The sequence below is a fragment of the Botrytis porri genome (genome assembly GCF_014898465.1).
Source record: "Botrytis porri strain MUCL 3234 chromosome Unknown BPOR_018, whole genome shotgun sequence".
In the NCBI taxonomy this organism is placed as follows: Eukaryota; Fungi; Ascomycota; class Leotiomycetes; order Helotiales; family Sclerotiniaceae; genus Botrytis; species Botrytis porri.
In genome coordinates this window covers 150,936-161,287 of record NW_024066092.1, presented here as the reverse complement: position 1 = coordinate 161,287, position 10,352 = coordinate 150,936, and the positions used below count along the sequence as shown (strand labels likewise).

General features: G+C 42.8%; 4 protein-coding genes across 4 annotated transcripts; all 4 read left to right on the top strand.

Moving 5' to 3' along the window:
* Positions 1 to 230: 230 nt before the first annotated feature.
* On the top strand, positions 231 to 3,754 carry EAF01_010802 (uncharacterized protein; the record flags this gene model as incomplete). Its single annotated transcript, XM_038919059.1, has 3 exons — positions 231 to 276; positions 336 to 2,646; positions 2,827 to 3,754. 3 exons carry the CDS (start codon positions 231 to 233, stop codon positions 3,752 to 3,754), a joined length of 3,285 nt encoding a protein of 1,094 aa, XP_038765342.1.
* Positions 3,755 to 5,160: 1,406 nt separating this feature from the next.
* On the top strand, positions 5,161 to 7,282 carry EAF01_010801 (uncharacterized protein; the record flags this gene model as incomplete). Its single annotated transcript, XM_038919058.1, has 5 exons — positions 5,161 to 5,371; positions 5,504 to 5,756; positions 5,807 to 6,106; positions 6,169 to 6,430; positions 6,506 to 7,282. 5 exons carry the CDS (start codon positions 5,161 to 5,163, stop codon positions 7,280 to 7,282), a joined length of 1,803 nt encoding a protein of 600 aa, XP_038765341.1.
* Positions 7,283 to 7,881: 599 nt separating this feature from the next.
* On the top strand, positions 7,882 to 8,562 carry EAF01_010800 (uncharacterized protein; the record flags this gene model as incomplete). Its single annotated transcript, XM_038919057.1, has 1 exon — positions 7,882 to 8,562. The coding sequence occupies one exon, from the start codon at positions 7,882 to 7,884 to the stop codon at positions 8,560 to 8,562; it is 681 nt and encodes a 226-aa protein (XP_038765340.1).
* Positions 8,563 to 8,763: 201 nt separating this feature from the next.
* On the top strand, positions 8,764 to 10,352 carry EAF01_010799 (uncharacterized protein; the record flags this gene model as incomplete). Its single annotated transcript, XM_038919056.1, has 2 exons — positions 8,764 to 10,238; positions 10,340 to 10,352. 2 exons carry the CDS (start codon positions 8,764 to 8,766, stop codon positions 10,350 to 10,352), a joined length of 1,488 nt encoding a protein of 495 aa, XP_038765339.1.

The following is a 10,352-nucleotide window of genomic DNA, read 5'->3' as shown; positions in this document are numbered from 1 at the left end:
GAGAAGAATAACTTTTCATCCACAACCCATGGATGCGAGTGGATCTGTTGAAGCCTGAGGCAAAAATAGAACTAAAAAAGACCCTGGACCTGCTCCCCCACATCGGCCATGGTAAAAAAAAAAAAGTTTAAGATAATATTTTGAACCCCAAACTTCAACTTTTTTCTCTTGTCATTCCTTTTCAATCATTTTCAATATTTGCATGCGATACGTGTAAATATACCTTGAAAATGGATCAACAACAATTCTTAGAGCTCTTACAGGGCGTTCAGATTCGTAGGTTTCCAGAAAATCGCAGAATACCCCTCCATTTGCTAATCTTCCCATCATTACAGCTGATACGGAGCGTGTCAAGGCAGCAACCACAGAATTACGAAAGAACTATTACCCAAACCCAGAATCCCTTCTCTGGCTCATCGAGATCTTCATCGCTCATGGAGATCAAGCCATTAGACAACAAGCCGCCGTCGAGGCTCAACGCTTGGTCAAGAAGCACTGGAAAAATATTTCCGATGCCCAAAAACAACAAATCCGAGAACAACTCCTACAAAAGACACTGAACGAGGAGGTCAAATTGGTTAGACACTCCGGTGCTCGTGTCATTGCCGCTATCGCAGGCCAAGATATCGAGAACGGACAATGGGCCAACCTTCCAGATACTCTTGCACAAGCCGCAAGCTCTCCTCAAGTCTCACATCGTGAGGTCGGAGTTTTCATTCTCTTTACCTTACTCGAGACTGCTTCACCATACTTCGCCGAGCAAACTGCTGTTTTGTTCTCCATTCTCAGCAAAACCATTCACGACCAAGAGAGCACTGATGTTAGAATCAACACTTTGATCTGCCTTGGTGCCGTTGCTACCATGATCGAGCCGGATGAGGACCCAGAAAGTTTGAAACTCTTCCTTGAAATCTTCCCACAAATGGTCATTGTCTTGAAGAACTTCATTGATTCCAAGGAGGAGGACCGCACTGTACAAGCTTTCGAGGTTTTCCAAACTTTGTTAGGTTGTGAATCAGCATTGATCGCACCTCACTTCAGAGACCTCTGCAACTTCATGCTTGAGGTTGCCTCGAATACCAACAACGAAAACGACGCCAGAACTCAAGCTTTATCTTTCATCATGCAATGCACCAGATATAGAAAGATGAAGATTCAAGGCACCAAGGATTTGGGTGAGAAGATCACCATGACCAGCATGCAAATCGCTACCGAGCTCGAGGACGACGATGATGAGGACGATGAGACTTCTCCAGCTCGTTCTGCATTGGGTCTTCTAAGTTTACTTGCAGAAAGCTTGCCACCCCGTCAAGTTATCGTTCCACTTCTCAATGCTCTTCCACAATTCTCCAACCACCAAGACCCAAGATACCGTCAAGCTGGTATCCTTGCACTCGGTATGTGTGTTGAAGGTGCACCGGATTTCGTCGGCACTCAAATGGATAGTTTCTTACCCATTGTCTTCAAACTGCTCGAGGACCCAGAAAGTGGTGTCAGACATGCAGCTCTCAACGGTGTTGCAAGATTGGCAGATGATCTTGCCGAAGATCTTCAAAGCACTCACGAGCACCTCATCCCTGCTCTTCTCAAGAACCTTGATGCTGCTATGCAATATGCAGCTGGTGGAAATAACGACAAGCAAACTCTTGATACCATGAAGGCATCATGTGGTGCTTTGGACTCCTTGACTGAGGGTATGGATCAAGAAATTGTCAAGAACTACCTCCCAACTCTTGTCCCACGTCTTACTCAATTGTTAGACCACCCAGATGTTGGTGTCAAATCTGCTGCCGCAAGTGCTATCGGTTCTCTTGCTAGCTCCGCCGAAAAGGAATTCCTTCCATTCTTCAAGGATACCATTGAAAAACTGGCTCAATTTGTTGAATTGAAGTCGAGCAATGATGAACTTGATCTCCGTGCTACTGTCTGTGACTCCATTGGTAGCATGGCATCAGCTGTCGGTGCTCAAGTCTTCCAACCTTATGTCAAGCCATTGATGCAGGCAAGTGAAGAAGCTTTACATCTCGACCATCCACGTCTCAAGGAAACCAGTTACATTCTCTGGAGTACCTTGGCAAAGGTTTACGAGGAGGAATTCACACCTTTCCTTGAGGGAGTCGTCACTGCTTTGGCTGCATGCTTGGACCAGGAAGAAGACAACCTTGAGGTTGAGCTTGGTGAGCATGCTCAAGACTTGCTTGGCCAAGAGGTCATTCTCGCTGGAAAGAAGGTCAAGGTTGCTGGTGCCACAGATGTTGAGGAGGCCGATGACATGGATGACGATGATGATGATGAAGACTGGGATGATCTCACCGCAGTTACCGCCGTTGCAATGGAGAAGGAAGTCGCCGTCGAAGTCATTGGTGATATCCTTACACATACTCGTCAACACTACATGCCTTACTTTGAGAGAACCATCGAGGCTATCTCTCCATTGGTTGAACATTCTTACGAAGGTGTTAGAAAGACTGCCATCAGCACAATGTGGAGAGCATACGCTTGCCTTTACAGCATGATGGAAGACAAGACCGGAACAAAGTGGACTCCTGGTTTGCCTTTGGCAATTGAGCCAACTCCTGAGTTGGTCAGAATGGGAGAAATTGTCACAACTGCTACAATGTCTCTCTGGGAAGATGAATATGATCGGTAAGCTAAATTTCTCTTCTTTTTCCTAGTACCTGAAATGATGAACAACATGACGTTATACCCAGCTCACTCAGATGCACAAATTGCACATGCTGCGAACACGTATCTACTTCTGATCATTTTTATTGCCATTTGTTTGTACGAATTTCTTCAAAGAATATATCTAACATTGTGTAATAGTGGTGTTGTTACTGATATCAACCGCAACGTTGCTTCTACATTGAAGCTTTGCGGGCCAGCTATTTTGGCTCAACCAAACTTTGCTGAATCCATCAAAAACGTCATCTTCAGCGTCATCATGCGTCTTCACCCTTGTCAACAAGATCTTGGTGATGAACTTGAGTCACCTGATGAGGAAGATGCTGAATCTTCCGAATATGATTGGCTCGTCATAGATACCGCTCTCGACCTTGCTTCAAACCTCGCTCTCGCCCTTGGAGCTCAATTTGCCGAGATTTTCAAGGAGTTCGAGAAGCCACTCAAGAAGTTTGCTTCTTCCAACACTCCATTCGAGAGATCTACCGCCATTGGCGTCATTGCTGAAATCACTGGCCACATGGGATCAGCCATTACCCCATTCACTGCATCCCTCTTGCCAGTTCTCCTCAAACGTCTCTCTGATACCGACCCCGAGGCAAAGTCAAATGCCGCATATGGTACCGGTCTCTTGATCTTCCACTCCCAAGATAGCGCCACTTACCTCCCATCATACAACAACATCCTGAGCAAACTGGAGCCTTTACTTCAGACCAACCACGCCCGCTCCATTGATAACGCCTGTGGATGCGTCTCCCGTATGATTATGGCCCACCAAGATGCTGTTCCACTCAACGATATTCTCCCAGTGATGGCTGGATTATTACCTCTCAAGGAAGATTACGAAGAGAATGAGCCAATCTTTGAAATGATTGCTGGACTTTACAGTCAAAGCAACCAAACAATTTTGCAACTCACTCCAAAATTGATTCCAGTATTCGCTGCCGTCCTTGGTGAGCCAGTCGAACAATTGGAGATTGAAACTAGAGAGAAGGTCAAGGGTGTTGTTAAGTTCATTGGTGGAAGTCACCCAGAACTGTTGAACGGACACCCATCATTGCAAAACTTGTAATTTCATATTTAAGGACTTTCTTTAGGATTAATTTGGTGGAATGGACTTCTGATTGATAAATGTATTGGTGTCGAACTGATTACGATACTATATATTTGGTCTGAAAGAATATCGGAATGGATAGATCGATGGGAAGGAAATGAAAGGTTTTTTAAGTTACGACGTGATGAACATACCCCCAATGCACGAAATGAAGGATGTAGATGAATAGATAGAATTATATTACATGTAGGCAGAATGAGAAATTCTGTTTTGTTTTAAATCATTTTTGGGCATAATTGATTACATTGTTCGATTGAGTTTTCTTCAATTTTATGATTAGCATGTGTACGTTGATTCATATCTTTTATGGGGGCAAGCCCCCAGACCCCCAGTCCTCGCTGTGCTCGAATAATTGTAGGGGGTAACGACCTCCTTTAAGGCTCCTTCCTATTTTGAAATTGAGAAAATTATGGATCAATCAAGAAAGCTTTTGGGCAAATTTAATTCAATAAACAAAACCTCGCGTCATTCGTAACCTGATCGAATCAGATTCCACCTACCCTCTATATATAGAGATCTCGCTACCAAAATAGTGCGCTGTGCTTCGGGGATGACAACATTGGGCGGTGTTATGCTCCGATTTCGGGAAAAATGTTATCGTCAAATACTTCAATCGCTCCGTGTGCCTCGCTGGCTGCGCCGTCGGTACCGAAATATTGAATAGAATTACTCGTGTTGCAGATTGTGAATGTGGAGTTGTTAATTACCCAGGTAAGGGCTGGGCTGTGTTTTCTTAAAGAAGTCTTTGCGGGGAAGATCAGGTTTGGGGGCGGGATTGTTTCGGGTCTTATATTGTGGGTTTTGCATGGGTGTGTGGCTCAAGTGAACTTGTTTATAAGGATTACTGATCTTGATAAAACCTAACAAATGCCCGTGTAATACCTTCGAGCATCTATCCAATTCTGTTTCGTGGAGAAGATATCCCAGACCCTCTAGATATTTTTTCAAACAGAGGCTCTCCCAAAGCTGCACTCTCAATCACTTATTCACAGGGATTTATACCCAGAGTGGAAACCCATCAAGGGAGGGGTGGGGTCGAGAAGAAGCTCTTTTTAGATTCTGCATCAGTTTAGAAATTTCAATGCAACGTAAGAAATGCGCAGCTCTTTTATTCATCTCTCGGTTAGATCCTACGTATCACATTAGGATAAGCTGCATAACGAGGTTGTCAGGCTCTTGCGTGAAGGATGTGGCACGTAATTTTTCGTGATAAATTATTTGGGGGCGGAATGGAGGCTTTATAGATTGAAATGGATGGTACTGTGGTGTACTAGATTTCCTTTCTTGTTAGTTTCTGGGTCATTTGGATCGATTGGTTTGATTCTTGTCTCGCCTAAGAAGCTTTGATATTTATTTAGACGAAAATGTTGTTTCGCTACGAGAGTTTAGCTTCGTTATTGGCCTGTGTTGAGGCTGTCGCGGCTTTATATAGCAGTAATGTTAAGATCTCTCAGCGAGATTTTTCTTCGAGGAAAACGAATAGTTTGGGGGCTATTAATGTGCGTTCGGCGGAACAAAAACGAGGAGGCGCGAATTTTAAACTGAGTTTGGTGTGTACGCATCATTATGCTGATCGTAAGTTTTGTTCTTCTCTTATCACCTACCATCTTTGAAATTGGATTGCTTGGATACCGATTGCGTACCGAGATGCGAGAGGAATGTTTCATGGCTTTTTGTCATGAGATGTTAGACACTAATGAGACATAGATGATTCAATTATTCGAGGAACACATTCGAGATTTGCATCCACATCGATGAAATATAACTTACCTGCTGTCAGTTTAGAAGATATCGAACTTACGGTCAAGAATATTATATGTTCAAAGTCAACTATTATCGTTGAATTCCCTTCTGCGAATTTATTAGTTGAGGCAGAGAAAGAATGGAAAGATTTCTCGCGATTTTTAGTCATTTCATCACATGCCGGGTGTAATGACCAGAATTCGCGGGCTCCTTATTTGTAAGTGACATCAGTAGTAATGTCTCGAGACTTGTTAACAAGTATAATAGAGTGTCCAAGGTGGAATACGTTCTCAAATCCAATACCGCCATCCTCTCCGTGCGACGTATCGAATGGAGCAAAGCATACGATACAATGGAAGTAAAATTCGGCATGCGCAAATACGATAGTAGCGCCCTTCGTATACATAGTGATTTGCGCAAACGAATTACTTCAACAGTCTCAGTATCATCTTCTGAAACTATTTCTTTTCCTTCAGCGCCATCGGCAACACCAACCTCAGATACATCGGTTCATGATATTGGATACTCGGTACCTGCGGGTTTTAATCTTGGAAGTTTCTCAACTTCGTATGTTTTTTCTTTTTCTTTATCTTTGAATAATTAATTCGATGACTAACAAATGTAATTAGAACTGATGGTACAGGTGGATCTTTATCAATAAATTGTGGTAATTGTTCAATTGAAGGTTCAATCGAATTAACTCAGGGTGTCTTTACAATTAGCGACTCCTCGCTCGATGCAAAAAAAGCAGTGAATTTTGTAGAGAATGGCTATTTCGACATGGAAGTCAATGGATTAGGTGCTCATATCGAGATTGATTCTGCAGTTGCGGGAACATTTACGGAATCTTTCACTATGGAACTGATGACGTTGGCTTTACCGGGTTTTCAGGCATGTCACCATTTTACCCTACATCCCTTCGACCACGGGATATGTCTCTCACTGCTATTCTAACAAATCTTCTAGATCCCAGATATCGCAGCAACAGGACCGATGTGGACACCCGCAATTCAAGGTTCTATCAGTGTCTCTAGGAATCTAAACTTCACTTACGGTTTCGACGTTTCCGTCCCAGATAAATCCTCCATCCGTCTTAACATTGGTAATCTTACCGAATCAACTTCTTCTAGTTTCAGCGACTCCGCTATCACTACTCTTCCCCTCACTGCGACCGATCCCTCTATTTCCCTAACTCTCTCACTCGCCCTTCATTCCGAACTCCTCCTCGGTGTCAACATACTATCAGGCAAAGGTTCCATAGCCGCAGGCGCCCTCCTCGATCTTCCTGCTCTCTCCGTTACAATCTCCGAACTCACCTCAGTAGACGAAAATTGCAATCCAGCTCAAAACTCCTCCTCAAGTGTCAACAATCTGGACTATTTCTCCTCTCTCACAAACATCGTTCCACAAGCGGATATAGCGATAGGACTCCAAGCTGGTATTCAATTGGCAATTCCGGATCTACATTTTGTGGAAAATGTAGGAACGACGGTTACGCTTGCTGGAACGAGTATGTTGCTTCCGACGCAGTGTATGAGTTTTGATGGGGGGAAGAAGGAATTCGTTACTCCTAAGGCTACTGGAAGCTCGAGTTCGAGTTTGAGTACGGGTACAGTGGGAAGTTCGAAGAAGTCGAATGCAGTGAAAATGGTTTCCGTGCCGGTGCTGGGGAGTGGAGGGTTTGGAGGGCTGTCAGGGTGTGTGGTTTTTTTTGGCGTTGGGGTTATGATGATGATTGAATGATTTTTATATCTTGGGTAATGAAGTGCAAGGGAAATTCGATATGAGTTTGTGGTCATAGCTGATGTCATCGATTGGTAAACTCGCTTGGATGTTTCCTCAAAACTAGACTGTTGTCATGATTTATGTCTGTGAAAGCGGACAATTAAAGCACAGAGTTCTGAGAAGACTTCGCAGTTTTAAATTTAGATGTAGGCGAATGCAAATAAGACAGTATGCCAAGAGGTCTAGGTCTATGTCTGTGGATTGATTCCAAACGATACAACATAGAGGATGTCATCCACGGAGGAATCAGACAAGGATGGTCTAAAAATGAAGCAGAGACCAGGACTCTTAGCTTGGTAGAATGCTGGTTCGATAGTTCGAGCTGGGAGATTTTCTCCAGGAATGATGAGGCGTTTGCTGTTCTCTTTGTGGTCTAACGGGCGGAGTAGAGTTTTTGTTCAAGAACATCAGGTTACTCGTTCGATTCCTCAATGAAACCCGATTAAAAGTCAAGACTCAGTCGTGTTAGTCCTTAAGTTATGGACTCGTGATATTTGTCAGGTGTTGTAAGGTAGAAATACCGAAACATTTAATTGTCGACGGAAAGAATTGTGGATATGGATATTGTCCAATTGGAGCATTTACTTGCTACGCTATGGGTAAACAAGCAACCTTACCTCCTTCTGTTGGCGTCAAGGGATATCCAAAAGCTGGCGAATCTGAAGACTACGCAGGACTATGCGCATTTGCTTGTGATCTCGATTATTGTCCTGACACAGCATGCGGAATCGTGTCAGATCCTCTCTACGCCAAGTGTATCTCCTTTCGACCCTTTGGCTTGTACTAGTGGGCTCGGAGTTGGCAATCTAGGTGGTCTTTGCGATTTTACTTGTAACTTTGGCTATTGCCCACTGCATTCATGTAGTTGTGGTAGTAAAGGAAACCTGGCAGCGTTACCTTCATACACTCCCATGGTTGCCAAGCCAGCTTCAGGTCTCGATGAATCTACCTACGGAGATTTGTGTCAATTTGCTTGCGAGTATGGGTTCTGCCCACCTGAAGCATGTGGGACTTCCACAGAAGCATCGGAAACAGTTTATGTCGACCAAATTATTTTTGTTGAACCGAGTCCAGTATTTGTATGCCCACCACCATGCACGTTTGTTATGCCATCATCAACTATGAACTCTGAGACAGTTATAACATTCCCACCTATCTCAAAGTCGACAGTTGTTGGTGGATCTACACTATTATCTTGTGACCCCTTCTCCAAGCAGGTCAATTTTTCTCCTTTATAGTAATTTACTAACATTCTCTTTAGTGACCACTTCAGTAATGAGTTTCTGTGATAAGTCAACTACCCCACTTTCCGACCACCCCCTCTTTTCGACCACCTCAAAAACCACACCGCTTTGAGTAATTATAAAATTTATACTTTGAATAACTCAACAATGCTTTAATCAATTGATTTGAAATTTTGATATTATTATAATTGTGATATGAAGAATAGATATACCGAAGAAGATATCGCAGAGGCTCTTAGAGCGATTACAAATGGAGCAAGCATACGAAGAGCTAGCTTGGATTATGGTGTTCCACGTACCACACTTCACGATCGAATATATGGTGGAGTTTCGCATCAAAAAGGCGCCCAAATACTTCAAAAGTTATCTCCAATTCAGGAGAATCGACTAGCAGAATGGATATTAGTACAGGAAGCTCTTGGTACTAGCCCTACACATCGTCAAATCAGAGAGATGGCAGAGCACCTCCTTATTGTACGAGGGGAGGATCCCTCACTTGGAAAGAAATGGATACATAGCTTTTTTCGAAGGCATCCTAATATTGGAACTAAGAAGCAACATCAAATCGATTCTGCACGAGTTTCAGGTGCTACATCTGATATTATTAAGAAGTGGTTCCGGAACCTCGCAATCCCTGAAATCAAGGCTATTAAGCCGGCCAACAGATGGAATATGGATGAAGCAGGTATAATGGAGGGTCAGGGTCTTAATGGACTAGTAGTAGGAAGCACTGATCGAAGATTTATTCAAAAAAAGCAACCTGGATCTCGAATTTGGACCTCTTTTATAGAATGCATTTCAGCCAATGGAAAAAGCATTACTCCCCTTGTAATATATAAGGGAAAATCAGTTCAACAACAATGGTTTCCAACAGATTTGACTCTATTCAAGGGTTGGAACTTTACCGCTACAGAAAATGGATGGACTACAGATGCTACAGCTTTAGAATGGCTGAAAAAGATCTATATCCCTCAAACTACCCCTATTCAGCCGGAAAATTCAAGACTCCTCATTTTGGACGGACACGGAAGCCATGAAACTACAGCATTTATGTTAGAATGCTTTAATAACAACATATATCTCTTACTTCTCCCACCACATACGTCACACGTACTACAACCACTCGATTTATCTGTGTTCTCACCCCTAAAAAGTGCATATCGAATCGAACTTAATAAATTAAGTCTATTATCCGATTCCTCACCAATTGGAAAGCGCAATTTCCTTTCTTGCTATCAGAAGGCTAGAATAGAAGGTTTAACTATTCAAAATATCAAGTCTGGGTGGCAAGCTAGTGGTCTTTGGCCCAAAAATATGGCTAAACCTCTTATGAGTCGACTTTTGCTTGAAAATAGCAATAGAGAGGTTTTATCACTTAATCCTGAATCTGATGATGATCCTATTCTTCAATGGAATATATATTCATCGTTTATTCAATGGAAAACCCCTCAAAAAGGAGCCGATATCAGAAAATATAGAGATATAATGATTCAAGAGAAGGAGATCGATTTGCCAACACGAAGATTACTATTTCGCAAGATTATAAAAGGATTCGATGCTAAGGATTATGAACTCTTAGAGGCAGAGAATAAGATTAGAAAGCTAGAATATCAATTAGATGAAGCATTACCTAGAAAAAGGCGAAAGGTTGTGGTATCTCCAAATTCGAAGTTCGCAGGGATTAGAGCTATAAGGCGTACACAAATTGAAGCTGGAGATCGTGAAGATGAGGTAGATGATAGCTCTAGTGCTATAGAAAGTGATTCTACAGGCGATTTCATTGA